The 20,948-nt window shown below is 44.4% G+C and overlaps 1 protein-coding gene across 1 annotated transcript; it reads right to left on the reverse strand.

Moving 5' to 3' along the window:
- Positions 1–346: 346 nt before the first annotated feature.
- PSMD6 (proteasome 26S subunit, non-ATPase 6) lies at positions 347–19,333 on the reverse strand. The gene is made up of 8 exons (XM_052637444.1): positions 19,122–19,333; positions 18,315–18,520; positions 15,403–15,548; positions 14,930–15,149; positions 14,712–14,820; positions 3,742–3,910; positions 708–785; positions 347–558 (listed from the first exon to the last, which is right to left on the reverse strand). The coding sequence occupies exons 1-8, from the start codon at positions 19,264–19,266 to the stop codon at positions 462–464; spliced, it is 1,170 nt and encodes a 389-aa protein (XP_052493404.1). The 5' UTR covers positions 19,267–19,333; the 3' UTR covers positions 347–461.
- Between the last annotated feature and the right edge of the window lie 1,615 nt (positions 19,334–20,948).

Here is a 20,948-nt window from a genome sequence, read left to right on the forward strand (position 1 = left end):
GTAGATGGTCTCTCCTTCCTTTTTATTTAAAGTCACCTCGCTGGAGAGGCTTCCATGACACCTGATAGCAGAGAGCGCTTCACTCATTCCACTGCCACCCTTACCGGGTGTTAGGTTTCTTTTCCATAGCACTTAGCCCCATCTGATTCACTAAGTTTTAACTGGGAAGGTTCCCTATGCCTGTATGTTCTAGTGTCATCTCTTACTTTTGTTTTACTGAAGAGTCAGGATTTGAACTCAAGTAGTCTCGGTAAGTCTTATGCCATAAACCAGAGATTCAAATGACGTAAACGCGACATTACTGGACCCCATCCTTAACGCTGTGTATGTGTAAGAAAAAAGGAAGTTGAAAGAAACAAAGCAGTATTTATTTTTTACACAGTTCAACTGGGCACAATGTAAAGTAAGCTATAACGATTCCCAATAACGATCTCTAAAGAAAACCCTTTGTGTATTTGGTTTTACATATTAATTACTCTAGAAAGTTTCTGAACTCTGTTTAATAGCAGATCTCCTTTCTTGATAGTTTCTTGGTACTGCCAGTTCTTGCTATCAGGTCTATAAATAAATTCAGGGAAAACATGAATTAGTTAGCAGTCACAGTACTCCCTCACAGTAGCTGACCTACTTTAAAAAGAAGGCACGCTTTTTTAAGAATGTCCTTTGTTATGATAAGTATTACAAATGATACAGAAACTTAAGAGTACCTGTTGGTTTCCACTATTTCATTCACTTTATCTATTTTGCAGTGTAGCCTCCCAGCAGCAATAAACCTGGAGAGTTCCCTAATTGAGAGAGAAGAAGGGAAAAAGCGTTAAGCATTAGCCTTATAAAGAATTGTTAGCTACTGAACACACCCCTCCCAGCAGCGTGAGTGGCGACTCTCCGCCCTGTGACGTGGGGGAAAATGAAATCCTTAGATATCTACACGAGCTGCACGAAGACAACTTTTCAGTAATACCGGAGAGAATATGTGGAAAGTTGACTCCATTAAAATATCGATTTGTAATAGAACTAGGTTGAATTTAGAGATTAATATAAGGAGTCCTCCTAATTAAGAAAAATTGTGACAGATGACTCTCCCCGATACTACACCATCTTGCTCCTAGCACATAAACACCCAAAGTGCCATTTCAAGTTGGTGGAGAAACGTGGCTGAGAATGATGTGAAGGCAGCTTAACTCTCACAAATGCAAGAAACCAGGCAAGGAAAAAAAGATAACTTAGTTATCTTAAATTAGTAAGAACTCTATGTTTACAGAGCATGCTCTATTCCTATACTCATTAAAAATACATTTGAGTCAGTCACGACAACAGCCATTCTTTCAACTGTTAGTTTTTGAATCACGTTACTGAGTGGCTTTAGGTAAACTGTAAACATTTTCTTAAAAGCTCACTGGTTCTAAACTCACCTGCGTTCACTTTCCAGGTACTCACACAGTTGCATCTCCAGACTGCAGCTGAAACCCACCTGCACCTATTGTTCTGAGGCCTACTAAGATCCGCAGGCGAGCTGGGGCAACTCGAGGGGCAGCGAGGAGCAAGCACTGCCCTGGGCGTGAAGGCAGACTTGACTCGGTGTGCCCGCTGCTGAGGTAAGACGGAGGGCAACTGCTGCTTCCCCCGCCCTCTGCCCCCCGCTTCCTCCCTAGACTCTTGGAGGCGGCTTCAGATGCACCGAGGTTAGCTGTGCCTGCTCATCGCTAGGGCTCTGCCGGTGCGCGCCACCACACCCTCCCTCCAGTAAGCCAGGCTGGTGCACTCTCCAATCCGCCTAAGTGTCCTCTTTCACCCTTCCTTCCTGTAAAAATCTTAAACATGCAATGACATCCACTCTCACGGCCCCCAAGAGCTATCTCAGCACATCCTCCTTTCTCAAACGACAAAATTAACTACTTCCTGCCCTACACGGGGGCCTAAGTTCCCTTCCCTAGATCCAAGCTACGTTTTTGTTGTCTCCCTGTGTGCTAATCAAACATACCCCAAGACGACTCATCTTCTCCAAGCCACCCAGATACGGCCTCATATACAGGTGTCCCGTAAGAATGAGCCAAATATTTGCTGTGTAAAGAGAACCTAAAAACCAGAGTTGCATTCCAAGTTCCAGACGAAACACCTACCAACAAAATTATGCAATACAGCCCACAGGTATGGTTCCTAACCTTACACGTCAGTAACAGTTGTGTCTATTCAAATAATGGCTTGGTCCTTTTCTCCACCAGTATCTTACTGAGTCTAAGGAAATGGAAAAAAGAAGTACAAGTGTTCTTTAAACTTACAGAAAGATTTCGCCTAAACTCATTTTATCAGGTAAGAAACAAATTTAAAGCAAGGAGTTTCTAGGTAACAACACAGCTCAGTCTGTGCTTGAAACCTCTGCCTCTAAAGCTGGGCTGAGAACATGAAGGGAAAAACTAAATAATTCAAATACCACTGCAATGGCCTCCAGCATACTGCCGCGTGTCTAACAATACTCCAGATTGAGCCGAGCCTCACCCTGCTCCCAAGGAGCAACCGATGGCCTTCTCACCACAACACTGTTAAGAAACAGCAGAGAAAGAACTCTCTTCATGCGCTGCTCCCCACAGTGAGCGCCTCCAGTACGACCCCACGAGGAACAACTCAGTGCCCCCACCACCAGACTTTCAATTTCACCAAGAAAACCAAACCTCCCTGGAGAGTCCAGCCTTTTACTTTGGTATGGATAATAAACTAGTCTCACTGCCTTTTGTCTTTCAAAGGAAGAGAATGAGGAAATTTCTGGCTCCATAATTTGGTTATACTTTGTGTGTTTTACTGATTGTAAATATTACTCTAAACCAACCGATAAATATTCATGTGCATTCTAAGGTGACTGAGGATGAAACGTACTGATGTCTGTAAGTTTCTCTGAAGTCGTTAAAAATAAGGTAAAGCAAATACAGTGTTAATAATGATAGAATAAAGAATATATAGGAATTTGATGTATAAATCTTTACAATTTCTCCATGTTTGAAATTTTTTGTAATAAAACATTAGAAGAAACAAAATGGCTAAACAGAGTATGGTCTTTTAAAAATGAAATGCCTTAGAACGATTAGAAACTACTATATAACCACCAGGAGCCACTGCAGACTGATCCTCAACACTAACGGCTGAAGCTTGGGGGACCCCTTCTAGCGAGATGCCACGTGGCCAGCGCCCCTCTGAATATCTACTTCGCCCCCGTCCCCTTGGTGTGTGACGACACACCCTGTTACCCCCAGGCCCCGCACACCTATACCCGCCCACCTCCCGCTAGGCTGCAGCTGTGCATCTCTCTGCACCATCTGATTATCGCTGTAGACTCACTTCTGTCTGAAATGACACATACATTTTTGTGCATACTTGCCAACTCTCCCCAAAACTAGAATGAAACTCCATGAAGACAGACCTGGAATAATGCCAACCATACAGTAAGGGCTTAGTACCTATGTGATGAACCTTTGAATCAAAGGCTCAAAGTCTTCAATTTTTAGCAACCAAAATATCGAAGACATTCTCACAAGAGATAGGCCCTGACATGAACTGCAAGACAGTGAGCTGAGTCACTATTGTTGTAATAGAGTGGATCTCAAAGGTGTAACAGAGACCACTTTGCTACCACAGCACCAAAGCAGAAATGCACAATGAGAAAATGTGCAAGTTGAGAAAGTGCACCAGTTTACACATTCAAAGGTATAACTGGAAAGAATAAATTAACACGATGTTGTTCAAACTTACTGATCAATGAACTCCACACCAACGCCAAAAGCTTCTGCCATATAGCCCAGGGTTAATGACCTGTACGATTCCAGCAGCTGGCTGTATGCATGAATTCGCATTTCTCTTACATAGTATCGATAATGAGGCGCAAAAAGCCAGTCCTTTTTCATTTCCTGTTCCACAATAGCTGCAATGAATAAGATGACAAATTATAACAACCTCCCTTTGGATAAACTGATAAACTAGAAGATGGATTTATAACATGATAAAAATTAATAGCCTTGATCTATAAAGTGTACACAGAATATTAATGAGCAATCCACAGAAGTACAATCATTTTCCTGAATAATAGTACCTATCACCATTCTAAGTAATGAGGATGTGGTGGGAAACCACAAGATAAGATCTCTGCTGCCACAGCAACTCAATTTCCAAAGGGAAGAAGGGATAAATGAATAAACAAGGTAGGCTCCTAAAATAATAAGCTCCGTGAAGAAAATAAAACTTGACTAGTGACATGAATAGCGACCAAAGACTCAAAGCCACACAGATGCAGCGGCAGAGCCCGGGCAGAGAGGAGGCGGGTTCAGGGGGCAGCAGGGGACAGTTATGCAGACAGGAAAGGTGGGCATGAAAGAGTCAAGCGTATACTTATTTCTGGCTAGAATAGATAAAAATCCTTGTAGAATTTCTCCTTTTTTGAGTTTTTGGGTGGGGTGGGGAGGCATTCAAACGTTACACTTTGGCAAGGTGGAGATGGACTCTTATTAGATATCCAGATTGAAGATCCCAAGGCTTGGGTCTGGTGCTCGCTGCCAGGCTTGGGGCTGGAGACTCACATCTGGAAATCCCTGCCATGCATGTGTACTTGGTAACAGAATACAGGTAGAGATAAGGGCAATGACCGTGCCTAGGCCAGTTAGCCACTGAAAGGCCTAACAAAGGATAAGGCACAGCGGACAAAATACAGAATTCAATACGCGGACAAAATACAGAATTCAATACGCAGACATACTAAGGTGCTACAAAAAGGTTAACTGGCAGTTCTAAGGAGGTCCACCTATTAGATCTGCCACTACGTATACAGTGTCCAACGCGTGCTGCTGCTAAGTCGCTTCAGTCGTGTCTGACTCTGCGACCCCAGTGACGGCAGCCCACCAGGCTCCCCCATCCCTGGGATTCTCCAGGCAAGAACACTGGAGTGGGTTGCCATTGACTTCTCCTCCAACGCATGTTCAGTTCAGTCACTCAGTCGTGTCCGACTCTTAGCGACCCCATGAATCGCAGCACGCCAGGCCTCCCTGTCCATCACCAACTCCCGTAGTTCATTCAAATTCACGTCCATCGAGTCAGTGATGCCATCCAGCCATCTCATCCTCTGTCGTCCCCTTCTCCTCCTGCCCCCAATCCCTCCCAGCATCAGAGTCTTTTCCAGTGAGTCAACTCTTCGTATGAGGTGGCCAAAGTACTAGAGTTTCAGCTTTAGCATCAGTCCTTCCAAAGAACACCCAGGGCTGATCTCCTTCAAAATGGACTAGTTGGCTCTCCTTGCAGTCCAAGGGACTCTCAAGAGTCCTCTCCAACACCACAGTTCAAAAGCATCAATTCTTCGGCGCTCAGCTTTCTTCACAGTCTAACTCTCACATCCATACATGACCACTGGAAAAACCATAGCCTTGACTAGACGGACCTTTGTTGGCAAAGTAATGTCTCTGCTTTTCAATATGCTATCTAGGCTGGTCATAACTTTCCTTCCAAGGAGTAAGCACCTTTTAATTTCATGGCTGCAGTCACCATCTGCAGTGATTTTGGAGCCCAAAAAGATAAAGTCTGACACTGTTTCCCCACATCTATTTCCCATGAAATGATGGGACCAGATGCTATGATCTTAGTTTTCTGAATGTTGAGCTTTAAGCCAACTTTTTCACTCTCCTCTTTCACTTTCATCAAGAGACTTTTTAGTTCCTCAACGCGTAAGAGCCACTTAAAAATACTTACTGACCCAATGCCCAGCTATTTGTATGGAGACATGTAGAAATACTCATTATATTTTAGGAAAAAAGCTACTTAAAAATCCTGACAAGCTACTTAGAAACCTGCATGTAAAATACACCTGCGTATATTTAACAGTGCCTCATGCCTGTGTCTCTGGACACAAATACCCTTGGAACCTGAGCTCAATAGCTGCCTCAAGAGAAAGAGCCCAGGCAAGCCAAGGATAGAGCGCCTCTTTATGTGATACATTTGAAAATTTTCCATGTATACAGAAAACCTCAGGATTTTGAGGTGATGTTACTTTCCAATTTTCAAAGTACGTAATGAATAAAAGTTCTGGGAGGATATATAACTATCTTAAAATGATTCTGGAACAATTCTGTGTAATCTGTAATACGAATTTGGACATTAAGACCTTCTCAGATCAGTTTATTTGTAAACTTCTGAAAACTAGGTTTTCCTCTTTCAAATAAAATATTTCAGAGTACACAGTCTGAATACTTATCAAAGCAAAAAACCTTATTAGAAAGCCAATAAATGCTACATAGTTCACTACACAGGAGCAGACGGTAAATGATACAAATGATAACTGTTGTCAAAAGATTCATCTCTGTCCTTTGCATTTAAAATGCCTGGGAAATGAAGGGCGGTCCCAAGCCTGGCCCCCGCTGTCCCAGGGGTGCCCAAGGGCTGCTCTTCCTGCACCCCCACCTGCAGGTTGAGTAGGTCAGCAGACTGTGATACACACGCATCAATGCGAAGCAATGGCAAGAACACGGACTTTAGTGCAAGAAACACACTAGTTGTACTACAAGGCTAGTAGTCAGCATGGTACTGACATAAACAGATCAATGGACCACAAAAGCAAGTCCAGAAATAAACAGACACCTATGACCAATTAATCTATGACAAAGGAGGCAAGAATATACAATGGAGAAAAGACCATCTCTTCGATAAGTGGTGCTGGACAGCTCCATGTGACAGGATGAAACTGGAACATTCCCTAACACCATACACAAAAATAAAATGGATCAAAGACCTAAATGTAGGAAAACAGAACACTCTCTGACGTAAATCACAGCAATGTCTTTTTTGATGACCTCCTAGAGTAAAAAATAAACAGGAGTTAATGAAAAGCTCCTTCACCTCAAGAAACCACAGAATGAAAAGACAAGCCGTAGAATGGGAGACATTTGCAAACAAAGCACCTACAAGGAGTTAATCTGCACAGCACACAAACAGCTCTTGCAGCTCTCTGTCAGAAACCAAACTACCCAACCACAAAACGGGCAGGATTTCCCTGGGTGGTCCGTGGTTACGACTGTGCTCTCAATGTAGGGGCAAGCCTTTGACCCTGGTCAGAGAAGATCCCACATGCCTAGCAGCCAAAAAAGAAAAAATGGGGGCAGAAGATCTAAACAGACATTTCTCAGGGGAAGACAGATGGCCAAGAGGCACAAGAAGCATAAGTAATTATCAGAGAAATGCAATCAGAACTACAGTAAGGCATCACCTCACATTGATCTGAACGGCCATCATCAAAATGTCTACAATAAATGCTGAAGAGGGTGTGGAGGAAAGGGAGCATTTTTACACTGTCGGTGGGAATGTAAACTAGTAACAGCCACTATGGAGCAGAATATGGGGTTCACTGAAAAAGTAAACATAAAACTACCATATGATCCAGCAGTTCCCCTCCTGGGCATATATATATTTGGAGAAAGCCATAATTGGAAAAGATATATGCACCCGAATGCTCCCCGAAGCACTTTACAACAGGCAGGACAGGGAAGCAAGCTCTCTGTCAGCAGAGGAACAGACAGATATGAGTACATACACATATGGAATGTTACTTCAGCCACAAAAAAGAATGAACTAATGCCTTCACCAGCAACGTGGATGGACCTGGAGATGATCACACTAAGTAAAAGAACTCAGAGGTCAAAAAGCCTATGACACCACTTATGGGTAGATTATGAAAGTCCATACAAAGGACCTCATTTACAAAACACAAAGACTCACACACTGTGATAACCAGGACAAACTTCTGGTTACCAAAGGGGAAAGGTGGGTTAGGGGGAGGGGAGGCATACATTAGGAGGTTGGAGTTTACACACACACACAGTAATATATTACATGTATTTTACAAACAGAAGACTGACAAGGACCTACTGTGTACACAGATAACACTCTGTAATAACTAGACAGGAGAAGAATCTGAAGTAGTATACATATATGTATCATGTAATCAGTTTGCTTAATACCAAAAACACCACTGGGTAAATCAACTCTACTCCAGCACACAATAAACATTTAAACTTAAAAGAGACGTCAACAGGATTACCTTCAGGCCTGGGTGACCTGGGGCGCGGTCACCTTCCTGGAGCCTGAGCAGCCTGTTGCCAAGGCAGCACGGGGGTGGAGCTGAGGGAACGGGGGAGATGTGCCTGCAGAGGAGTCCCCCTCCCCTGGCCCCTCAGTGCCTGGTCCCCTGTGAATGGGACCCCCATCTACAGATCTGGGGGGGGGGGCCCTCCGAGAGCTCAGTCAAGCCTAGAACACCCAGATCACGGTCGAGCCGCTGGGCAGGAAGAGCTCGGACATGTCACCTGGTCTCCAAGCCTCCCAGCGCTCCCTACCCAAGTACTACAGCACCCTCAGGAGCACAGTTCAGGGAGGTCTTGGGGCTTTGGGGAGTGCAGGAGAAGGGGAAAGAAGTCAAAAGACCCGAGCCCTGGCACATTCCACTCTAATCTACAACCCCGGAACACAACTTTGTCTGGGGGTCCAACTGCCCAAGAAACTGGAGGGGGGGCATGAAGGACTGCTGCCCCCTGGTGGACGTTTCCTGTAACAACAACCTGAAAACCGGTTAACAGATAACCAAGGGAAGCTTTCATGCAAAGACGGGCACAATCAAAGACAGAAACAGTATAACCTAACATAAGCAGAAGACATTAAGAAGAGGCGGCAAGAATTTACTGAAGAACTATAAAAAAAGATCTTAATGAGCCAGATAACCACGATAGTGAGATCACTCACCTAGAACCAGACGTCCTAGGCTGTGAAGTCAAGTGGGCCTTTAGGAACCATCACTGAACAAAGCTAGCGGAGGTGATGGAATTCCAACTGAGCTATTTCAAATCCTAAAAGATGATGCTGTGAAAGTGTTGCACTCAATGTGCCAGCAAATTTAGAAAACTTAACAGTGGCCACAGGACTGGAAAAGGTCAGTTTTCATTCCAACCCCAAAGAAAGGCAATGCCAAAGAATGCTCAAAGTACCGCACGACTGTGCTCATTTCACATGCTAGTAAGGTTATGCTCAAAATCCTTCAAAGTAGGCTTCAGCAATATGTGAACTGAGAACTTTCAGATGCACAAGCTGAGTTTAGAAAAGGCAGAGGAACCAGAAATCAAATTGCCAACATTAGCTGGATCATAGAGAAAGTAAGGGAATTCCAGAAGAACCTCTACTTCTGCTTCATTGACTATGCTAAAGTCTTTGACTGTGTGGATCACGACAAACTGGGGAACATTCTTAAAGAGATGGGAAAAGCAGACCACCTTAGCTGTCTCCTGAGAAACCTGTATGCAAATCAAGAACAACCAGTTAGAACCTTACATGAAATGACTGACTTGTTCAAAACTGGGAAATGAGTATGACAAGGCTGTATACTGTCACCTGTTTATTTAACTTATATGCAGAGTATATCATGCGAAATGCTGGGCTGGATGCATCACCAGCGGGATCAAGATTTCCAGGAGAAATATAAACGACTTCAGATATGCAGATGATACCACTTTAATGGCAGAAAGTAAAGAGGAAGTAAAAAGCCTCCTGATAAGGGTGAAAGAGCAGAGTGACAAAGATGGCTTAAAATTCAACATTAAAAAAAACTACAATGATGACACTGGGTTCCATCACTTCACGTCAAATAAAAGGGGGAAAAGTGGAAACAGTGACAGACTTTATTTTCTTGGGCTCCAAAATCACTGTGGATGGTGACTGCAGCTATGAAATTAAAAGATGCTTGCTCCTTGGAAGGAAAGCTATGACAAACCTAAACAGCATATTAAAAATCACAGACATCACTTTGCCAGCAAAGGTGTGTATGATCAAAGCTGTGCTTTTTCCAGTAGTCATGTATGGATGTGAAAGTTGGAACCATAAAGAAGGCTGAGCGCCGAAGAATTGATGCTTTAGAACTGTGGTGCTGGAGAAGACTCTTCAGAGTCCTTTGGACAGCAAGGAGATTAAACCAGTCAATCCTAAAGGAAACCAACTCTGAATATTCATTGGAAGAACTAATACTGAAGCTCCAATACTTTGGCTGCCTGATGTGAAGAGCTGACTCATTGGAAAAGACCCTGACACTGGGAAAGACTGCAGACAGGAGAAGGGGCAACAAAGGAGGAGATGGTTGGATGGAATCACCAACTCAGTGGACAGGAGTTTGAGTAAACTCCAGGAGATGGTGAAGGACAGGGAAGTGTGGTGTGGTACAGTCCATGGGGTGGCAAAGAGCAGCACACGATTTAGCAACGGAACAACAGTATGTAAAATAGGTAATTCACAAGGACCTAATAAATAACAGAGGGAACTCTACTCAACACTCTGTAATAACCTAGATAGGAAAGGAATCTGAAGAGGAATACATGAATCTATCTCTGTAACTGAATGAGGTTGCTTAACACCAAAAACAAACACCACTGTGTAAATTATCTCTACTCCAGTATACAATAAAAATAAAATTTGAAAAGAAAACAACAGAAATATCAACAGTATTCCCCTCAGGCCTGCGGACCTGGGCTGCAGTCACACCCCTGAAACCTGAGCAGCCTTGGGACCCAAGGCTGGACTGAGGTGGGGCTGAGGGAGCTGGGGAGGATGTACCAGCAAACGACCCCCCTCTGGACCCTGAGTGCCGGGCCCCCTGTGGATGGGACCCCAATTTCCAGATCCAGGTGGGCCCTCCTAGAGCTCAACCAAGCCTAGTGCACCCTAGAACGGTGGAGCCTCTGGCCTGAAAGAGCTCTCCATGTCACCTGGCCTCTGAGTCTCCTGGGGTGGGCTCCCACTGCCAGCCTGCGTCCTGATTTACCCCATCTAAGTGCCACAGCACCCCCAGCAGGGCAGGTTGGGGAAGCTTGAGATTTCTCTTGACGGGGGTAAGGGGGTGCAGGATAAGGGGGAAGTCATGAGACCAGAACTGTGGTCCATTGCACTCTTATCAAAAACCTGGAACACGACTTTCTCTAGGGCTCTGATTGCCCAAGGAACCCGAGAGGGGCGTGAAGAAGTGCTGCCACCATGTGAACATTTCCACAACAACAATCTGAAAACAAGCAAGAAGGAAAGCCGCTCAGGTGTCTGACTCTCTGCAACCCCATGGACTATACAGTCCATGGAATTCTCCAGGCCAGAATACTGGAGTGGGTAGATGTTCCCTTCTCCAGGGGATCTTCCCAAACCAGGGGTCAAACTCAGGGCTCCCACATTGCAGGCTGATTCTTTACCAGCTGAGCCACCTGGCAAGCCCAGTGCATACTGGCAACTCTTCAAATTCACAAGGCCTGCTGGGCTGAAAAGGACATCTGCCCTTTAAGCAATGTCCTAGGGCAGGGCATGCTGGACCTTCAACAAGTCAATCTTAAGGGATCAGTTTAAGGTACGTTGCCTTTCCCCCCCCACCCTTTTCTGAAAGCACATGAAAATATGCTCCATATTGCTTATTATTCAAGAGATAATTAGCACCAGTCTGACTGGTCATCATCAAAAAGACTACAAACAGCATACGTGTGTTCAGATGGCAGAGTTGCTCTGCTGTGAGCCTGAAACAATCACATCTTAGTCATCAGTTCAACTCCAAAATAAAGTAAAAAGCTTAAAAAAAAAAAGGACTACAAACAGTAAATGTGGGAGAGTGCATGGACAACAGGGAACCTGCCTATGCTTTTGGGGGACAATGTAAATTGCTAACAGTCACCAGAAGGGACACAATGGAGTTCCTTAAAGAAACTAAACATAGGGCCACCTCATGACCTGTTCTACTGGGCCGTGAGGTGGAGAAAAGCCTCACTTCAGAAAGACAGCATCCACCGCAGCACCATTTACATCAGCAACCAGTCCATCCTAACGGAGATCAGCCCTGGGATTTCTTCGGAAGGACTGATGCTAAAGCTGAAACTCCAGTACTTTGGCCACCTCATGTGAAGAGTTGACTCATTGGAAAAGACCCTGATGCTGGGAGGGATTGGGGGCAGGACGAAAAGGGGACGACAGAGGATGAGATGGCTGGATGGCATCACCGACTCGATCGATGGACATGAGTTTGAGTGAACTCCGGGAGTTGGTGATGGACAGGGAGGCCTAGCGTGCTGTGATTCATGGGGTCGCAAAGAGTCAGACACAACTGAGCGACTAAACTGAACTGAACAGGATGCACCCAAAAGCTCCAGGGAAGACGGATGGATCAAGAGAGCGTTTCATACATGTACAATGAAGTATGACTCAGCCGTAGAAAAGGATGAGTTAATGTCATTTCCAGCAGCAGCATAGCCCTGGTGATGATCACAGTAAGCGAAGGAAGTCAGACAAAGAACGACAAAAAGCCTATGAGGTCACGGACTGGTCTAATCTACAGACTGATAAAAATGAACTCATTTACAAAACAAAATCAGACTCAAGAGACTTAGCACTGACACTTCTGGCTACCAAAGGCAAGGGGGGTTGGATAAATTAGGGGCTTGGGAAGAACACACACACACACACTATTGTCAGACAGTAAACAACTCACAAGGACCTGCTGTGCGGCACAGGAAGCGCTACTCAATATCCTGTGATAACCTATGTGAGCAGAGAAAGGAGGAATGTACGCGTGCGTGTAACTGAATCACTCTGCTCTGCCGCTGACACTACCACCACTGTAAATCAACTACACTCCAACAAAGTTTTTTTTTAATTTTTAAATATCTGGGCAATGAGTAAATTTGGTACATATCCCATTTGTCTCAAATTACAGACACTTCCATGAAGCACTCAATGACACACAGGCACTGTGCTCGCGTCAAGATCATTACAAAGAAAAAAAAAAGTAAGGTCTGCCCCTAATAACTCTGGGTAGCAGTAGAGAAAAATTGTAATAAAGCATCCCAGAATAATTTGTTTTCAAAACAAGGCATATGTCCAATAAGCACATGGAGATATTCAAAACCATTATATATCACTGCACCCACTAAGATGCCTATAATCAAAAAAATACACAATTAACATGTATCACGGTGGGGGCTGGGGGGACAGGACTGGGACTGACACACTGCTGGTGGTAATGTAAAATGGTGTAGCTGCTCTAGAGAACAGTTTGGCAGTCTCTCAAACAGTTTCTCAAATAGTTACCATATGACCCAGCCATTCCATTACTAGGTATACACCCAGGAGAAAGTATACACTGTGTCCATACAAACACTTGTACATAAACGTTCATTACAACACTGTCTATAATAACATCCATCACCTGAAAAATGGATACATCCTGTCTCCATTCAGTGGTGTGTCACGCAGCTGTGAACTGAGGAAGCTCTGCTACGTGCTACAGCACAGACGACAGTAAAAGCATCATGCTGGCAGAAGGAGCTGAGCACAAAGGCTCTGTGTAAATCCACTTACGCGCCATGTCCGAAATAAGCAAAACCATGGAGACAGAAAGACAAGGGGCTGCGAACAGGAATGGAGGTGACCGCCAGTGGGTACGGATCATCTTTTGGGTGATGAAGATGTCCTGCAACCAGTGGTGTGGTTGCGCACCTTGTCAATAGAGGGGGCATAAAATAAGAGCACCGGGAATGCAGAGACAGGGTTTATTAAAAACCTCTTTGGCTGAAGGAATAAGGGGAAAGCTCCACATTTGAGCAGAATATGGACCATGGTATCCATAGCCATAGAAAGGGAGAAGGGCAATTCCACACTTCAACTGTGTGGGCAAACACGAGAAGACACATCTGAGGAGCCCTGTTCCCACACCGCACAAAAGGCAGTATGAAGCCCCATGGGGCTTCCCAGGTGGCTCAGTGGTGAAGAATCCACCTGCCAGTGCAGGAGACACAGGTTCGATCCCTGGGTTGGGAAGATCCTGTGGAGGATGAAACTGCAACCTACTCCAGAATTCTTGCCTGAAAAATCCCATGGACAGAAAGAGCCTGGCAGGCTACAGTCCATGGAGTTGTAGAGAGTCAGATATGACTGAGCGCACACACGTGAATTCCCACAAGGCAGCCGAACTTTCTAGGCATGGAGAAAGCACACCATAAGCACTGGGCCAACACCCACTCTGAAAATAAAAGATTGTCATTTGGAGTCCACCTTTCCCAAGTTTTGTAAATGCTGCTTATTTCTATTAACAAAATACCTTCTGAAACTTGAAGCAGACAAGAGAATTATCAATGCCAAGTTGTTTTAAGTTTTAGGAAAATCTGGGAAGGAACCCTGGCTTGAACACCACAAGCACATTCAACAGATTTTCTCAACCAACATCCCTTGAAAATGATTTGCAAATCAGCACAAAGACTCAGCTAATGCACAGCCAACTCAATTGAAAGGAGTCAAATTTCCATACATCTGTCCCCAAAACACTCAATGCTTAGAACCATTTGCTCACTCCTGCTCAGGGGTCAGGCATACTTCCTCAGCAGAGAACCAGACAGCTGATCTTTCTAGCTGGTGAGGCCACAGAACTGTCATGTATTTTTCTGTGTTCTGTTTTGTTAAAAAAAGCCTTAAAAAAATGTAAACATCACTCTTACCTTGTGGACCACACAAAAAGATATTCGATCAAAGTCTAAACAAGAATGAGCAAAAGATTAGCCATGCTGACCCCAGAACAACAGCTGTCTCTGCACACTGTATTTTTCGTGTATGTGGAAAATCGTCTAAGGCTATCCACAGACAGAGTGAGGAATGATGAAGACAGCCCGAACAAGCAACGCTGTCCTTACCTAGCGACTGGAAGAAAACAGAATAGCGGCATTCGTAGAGTGAGAACAGGTACTGGCGGGCGGCCGGCAGGCCGTGCAGCACCTCCAGGATCTCTGCCCCTTTAACCACCTAGGGGTCGTTCCAAAAGACAAGCGCACGCTTTAGTGAGTATGCTTTGTTTATTTTGGAAAAGCATGCTATATTCTCTAAACCTGAGCACAAAAGATTCCGTCATTACCTTTTCCCTGAGGTCCGGTCTTTCTAAGGCAATCATGCTGACATAGACGGTGTAAGTCACAAAGGTTTTATAATCCATGAGTTCGTAGGATGTAAATGTTGAAACTGTGTCAAGGAAGAGTTCAGCTGCCTGTTTGAAATCACGAATAGCTACACAATAAAGACCTTGATATACTTTTAGGCGGTTCCTCCGGTCCCAATCTCCTCCTTCCTCTATCAAGCTATAAAATTAAAACAAAAGTCATACTCTGGAAATAAACAGTGCTTTTTGCAAGCTTTGTATTATTATTAAAGAGAGAAAAACTTATCACAACTTAAACCAAAAACTAATATATAAAGAGAATAGTTTCCTAAATAAGTACATGAATTATTTGACCAAGTGTACTAGTTGGAAACAAAAGCAACAGATTTCTTCTATCAATTTCTTATAGCATTGCAATTTAGAGGGAATATATCCCCACCACTAAAACGTACGTTTTGGCCTTTTCTGTATTTCGAGTGATGAGGTCATTATCCATGTAAAATAAACCGATTCTAAGGAGATAGAACACAATATCCAGTCGGTGACCCAGCGCCACAGTTTTGTCATATGTCTTGCGAAAGGCTGTCAGAGCACCTTCCTGTCAAGAGAACAAAGTGAACAGGTGAGAAAAGGTTAAATGTTTTGAAAGCTATAGCTGTCTCGGATTTTCTAAGCAAAAAGTGGGGGGAAGAGGTAGGCGTGGAGTCAGAAGAGTACAGCCGTGAGGTGGTAACTGCTGACGCTGGGTGGTACCTGTTCTCTCCACTCGTACAAAGTGTAAGAAATACATCAAAAAAAAAAAAAGAGATACATCAAATGTGTCTAAGCATATACTTATATTCTAGAAAAAAAACAACACATTCATAACTTATTCACCATTGTTTCAGTATTCTTCTTTGTTCTATATATTCAATATTTTTCCTCTAACAATTACAATATGTTACTTTTACTTTCCTGTAAATTATCAATCCTAACAACTAAAGAGTATTAAAAAATTTTACCGTAATCACTCTTAGAATGCAACTGATTATTTAAATATACAGTTCTATCTCAAATCACTGTGGGACAGAAGGTTTTCACTGCTTTAAGAACGTGAATATGTGAGACTACCCTGGCGGCCCAGTTAGGATCAAGGCTCCGCGCTCCCGCTGCTGCGGGAATGGGCTCAACCCCCAGTTCAGGAACCAAGATCCCACAGGCTGTGTGATGTGGCCGAACAACAAAAAACAAAAAAACAACAACAAAGAAGAAAAGAAGAAAGAAAACGAGGTGAGCCTGTGACATCTTGTTGTATGAGAAAATAGGGAAGACCAATGAGATCATGTCAAAAGGACAAAAAAACATCTTAAGGGAACTTACACTAACAAATCTGTAACAAACTGAGCACCAAAAATAATAATGACTGTAATCAATACAGTACAGTGAGAAAGAAAAATCCACCAAGTCGATTATTTAGTAAGTAAAATGAAATATTATAAAAAAAGTAGGGCTTCCCTGGTGGCGCAGTGGGTAAGGATCCACCTGCCAACGCTAGACACACGGGTTCGATCCCTGGTCTGGGAGGATCCACGCGTGCCACAAGGCAACTAGACCAGTGCGACACAACTGCTGAGGCGGAGAGCCCTGGAGTCCACGCTCCTCAAGAGAAGTCACCACAACAAGAAGTGGCCCCTGCTCGCTGCAGCTAGAGAAAGCCCACACAGCAGCGAAGACGCAGCACAGCCACCAGCAAATAAAGATTAGACAAACAACAAACTGGAGGAAAAGAAAACTCTTCATTTTAGAAGAGTGCTATTTCATAAACATGGACTACATTATTAGAACATCACCAATGTACAAAATGTGGATTCAAGCATATCCTTGTTGAAATTCCTCAAGGCCTGAATCAAAAGCTTTACATTTCTCATTCATTCATAATACTGCATCCTGTTTAAAACCAAACCAAAGCAAAGCACACACACCACCTACAAAAGCCACAAACTATTAGCTATATTTTAAACTGTCCTGTATTTTTCAACTTTTACAATGACCAGATCTTAAATCTATAGTCAGCAGGGGGAAAAAACAAAAACAAAAAACAAAAAAACAAAAAAACTTGTGTTAAATGTAAATAATAATAGTTCAGATCATTTAACATTTCAGCACTTTGCCAAGGTACTCGTCTAGCTCCTGTGCCCCTGGGAACTATCATTATTCCTATTTAATAGCTGAGGAAACTCATCCAGTAAAGTAAATCATGATTACTGAAGCCAGAAACAGAACTCAGGCAATCTGACCCAAGAGCCCACAGTATTCAGTTTTTTAAAGTTAATGCCATGTTATCCATTATCGAAACACTTCAGGGTACACTGCTTACAATTAAGGACATCCAAAGCCATCCTCTTAACCACTATTATACAACAACTAGGTTAAAAAATTTAAAAGACCCAATACTTGCAGGTGCCCCTCTTATGCCCCGACAGTATAAGTTAGGTTGGCTGCTGGGCTGAAGAACAGTCACAGATACTAAGACAAAGACTGTTCTCTGGCCCTGAGATTTCATCTCAGCATACACGCTGGAGAGACATAAGCATATATACACAGAGGCACACACAAGCATATTTTCACAGCAGCAGCTTATCTTGGCGAAAACAGCTGAAAACACCACACAGGTCCAACCACTGAATGGCTAAATAAAGCGCAGCAACACCCTACTACAATGGACTACTAACCAGCAGTCAACCAGAATGAGCAAGAGCTAAGCACACTAATGTGGATGGTCGCGCAGACAGAATTTTGAAAGAAAAAGTAAACAGGACTGCATGAGTACACTTTGATACACTTTAAAACAACCTTTTTAAACCAATACTGCCTAATTTCTACAAGTACATCCACGTGACTACAAACGTACAATAAGAGAATTAAAAAGATAATATCTCAGGAGGCAGAAAAAAAGAAAGAGCAAATAAAACTTCAGCATTAACTCTAAGATTTTAGTTTCTTACAAGGAGACAATTACTTGCGTAAACAGTAATTTTTAAAATGCACCAGAACCAATGCTTCCCAACCAAGACACGTTACAAAAGTAAACTACAGAAAACATCCAGGTTTGGCAAGATCAGCAGACAAGGATGTCTGCACACGTACTTCTTTGAATCACAGGGAGAGATGGGGAAGAATACACACCAGGCTGCTGTCTGGGGGGCTGATGAGAGAAACAGTGTACAGAAAACCCTTAACTTTTTCTTCATTTCTGCACTGACTCACTAGTTCAGGTAAGCAGATTACCTGTGCAGTTTTTGGAAGGGGGTAGTTAATGTTTAAAATGAGACCCTGAACAGTGCCCATTTCAGGCTACACACACAGGAGAGACCACCTCACCCACCTTGTCGCCTATCCGGCAGAGGTACTCGGCCTTTGCCATCATCGCGTCTCGGATTTCGCTCTCCCCCAGATTCTTCTCTGCATCCTCCAGCTCCTCATCCAAACGTTTCAACTCGTCTTCGTTTGCTTTCTTCATTTTGTTGAGCAGGTCTACGTCCATCTGCCACTCCAGGGACTTGCACAGGGCTTCGTAATAAGGAGCCATGTCTGAGAGAGAGCAAGAGAGGTGTGACTTAAGCGTGGGCCCCCCACCCCCACTCCACCCCCATCTTCCTCCCACACAAGCTGTGAAGTCGTCCGCCGGACCCCTGCCCACTAGCAGGAAAGGGCTGGGCACCACGAGGTGCTTGCTACTGGGAGGCCAGCATCAGGACCAGGCCTGTCACCGCCGCCCTCTCCTAGGGCCGGGGATAGGGCAACCCTCGGCTGTTTCACAGCCACACACACCTCAGACTCGTGCACTTAAGGCTATAGCGTCCGCTGCCACCACTACTGGGAAGGGCAAAAGGAACCGATGCCAAGTTTCCCCTCCACCGGCAATGCTAAAGTCCCCGAGACCAGTCGCTAATGACAATTAGCCCTGTCTCTGGCTCAACACCTCGGGATCCCCCCAACCTGGTCCCAAGGCGGGAGGCGCACAGAGCCGCACACCACTCTGAAAGCCTGGAGGTGCTGAGAAAATGAAAGCCCCGAGGTGCGGATAAGCCAGGTCTGATCTCGGGGTCCCCGTCGGGGTAAACCCCTCAGGCTCGGGAGCGCGGGGCCGCCCGGGCCTAGGCCGCTGACTCGGCGCTCCCGCGGGCCTCACTGTTATCGCGGACGGCTGCCATCAGCTCGTCGCGGACCGCCGCGTCCCCGCGGTGCTCGGGCAGGCTGAGCAGGAAGCGCAGCTGCGCGATGCGCAGGTCCGGGTTCTTGGGCAGACCCTCCTCTTCCAGGTTCTCCAGCGGCATCGCGGCAGCGACAGCAGCGGTTCCGAACAGACGGCAACTCACAGCCGAGACCGGCGGCGACGGCGGCGGCGGCGGCGGCGGAAGTAGGAGGAGACTCCGACTGCGCCGGGACGCCTCCAGCTCGGCTTCCGGTCCCAGCTCCGCCTCCGCCCGCAGCGCCCCTTGCTGGACACTCCCGTATATGCTCACCCGGCCCCGAGAGTCCCGGGGAGGGTGGTACCCACCTCCAAAGTTGGATTTCCTGAACCACTTTCTCCCTCCATTTTTTTAGCTATTTCATTTTCCAATCCGTTTGTAATTAAGAGACGCAATCTTGAGAATTTTGAAACTATAATAATAACAATAACAACAGTAACAACCACCACAACAAAAAACAACCACTCCAGTTGTCTAGGCCTTACTCTTCCCTTTTTACCTTTCTTCTTGTACCCATTTCTTAAAAAAATATGGAAGCATAGTTGCTGTACAATATTATATAAGCTTTAAAGGCTATACTCCATTTATAGTGGGCTTCCCGGGTGGCTCAATGATAAAGAGCCCACCTGCAATGCAGCAGATGTGGGTTTGATCCCTGGGTTCGAAAGATCCCCTGAAGGAGGAAATGGCAACCCACTCCAGTATTCTTGCCTGGGAAATCCCACTGACAGAGGAGCCTGGCGGCTGCAGTCCATAGAATGGCAAAAGAGTCAAATGTGACTTAGCAATTAAACAACAACTCCATTTATAGTTTTTTTTTTTTTTAAATAGGCTGTATTCCCCGTGTTGTACAAAAGATCCTCGTAGCTTATTTTATACCTAATGGTCTGTACCTCTCACTCCCCTCTCCTGAATGCCCTTCAATTCTCTCTCCCCACTGGTAACCACTAGTTTGTTCTATCTGTGAAGACTTCCACTTTTATGTGGAACTCACGTTAATTCTCTTAACACTAGGAGGTAGTACTATCACCCCATCTTGTAGATAAGGAAAACAAAGCACAAATAAGTTAGGGAACATGATCAACCAAGGTTATGCAACATCTACGTCTGAATGAAAACCTCTGTCTGGAGCTCTAAAATCCGTGTTCCTTCCATGATTCTCAGAAAGTGGCTCCCAGAGTTCCAGTCTTAACACCATAGCACCACGGCTTTATTCATAATTTAAATCATCGCATGCCTATATTTTCAGCCTCTTTTTGTTCATATTGCTACAGTCTTCAGTACTGGTAAAGGTTACATGAAATTCCACCCAGTGGGTTTCCGTAATTTACTTACTCTCCCTTCCATTAGAAATGCCTTTAGGTTGTCTAAGGTTGTTATCTTCCTATTATAAAAACCAAGGTGAACACCTTGGAATGCACAGGGTATTTTTATTTTACATTTTTTTCCCCTTAGCATAAATTCCCATGCAGGGTTGATAGGCACAAAGAAGACATGCTTTGTGATTTTCAGATATTGAATATTAAATGCTTTTCAGAGAGACTTAAACCATTTACACAGCGACTGAACCATTTGCAACTGTCACATTCTCACCAGCAGAAGGCATTACCATATGTTTTTAATATTGTGTCTGTTTTTGGTAAAAAAAATAAATATCTTGATGGCAACTCAAATGACAGAGAAAATGCTGAGAACACAGAAAAAATCACCAACACTCCTCCATGTTAAACTTATGAAGCTTCCCAGGTGGTGCAGTGGTAAAGAAT

Source organism: Budorcas taxicolor, chromosome 1 (genome assembly GCF_023091745.1).
Source record: "Budorcas taxicolor isolate Tak-1 chromosome 1, Takin1.1, whole genome shotgun sequence".
In the NCBI taxonomy this organism is placed as follows: domain Eukaryota; kingdom Metazoa; phylum Chordata; class Mammalia; order Artiodactyla; family Bovidae; genus Budorcas; species Budorcas taxicolor.

What these genes read in the sequence shown, in the direction of transcription:
- PSMD6 (XM_052637444.1), bottom strand. Translation starts at nt 19,266, where the DNA reads ATGCCGCTGGAGAACCTGGAAGAGGAGGGTCTGCCCAAGAACCCGGAC. An exon ending in AATACAGAAAAGGCCAAAAC is followed by an intron (nt 15,150 to 15,402) that starts GTACGTTTTAGT and finishes TTAATTTTATAG; the next exon opens with CTTGATAGAGGAAGGAGGAG. An exon ending in TGTTTTCTTCCAGTCGCTAG is followed by an intron (nt 3,911 to 14,711) that starts GTAAGGACAGCG and finishes TATTCATTGCAG; the next exon opens with CTATTGTGGAACAGGAAATG.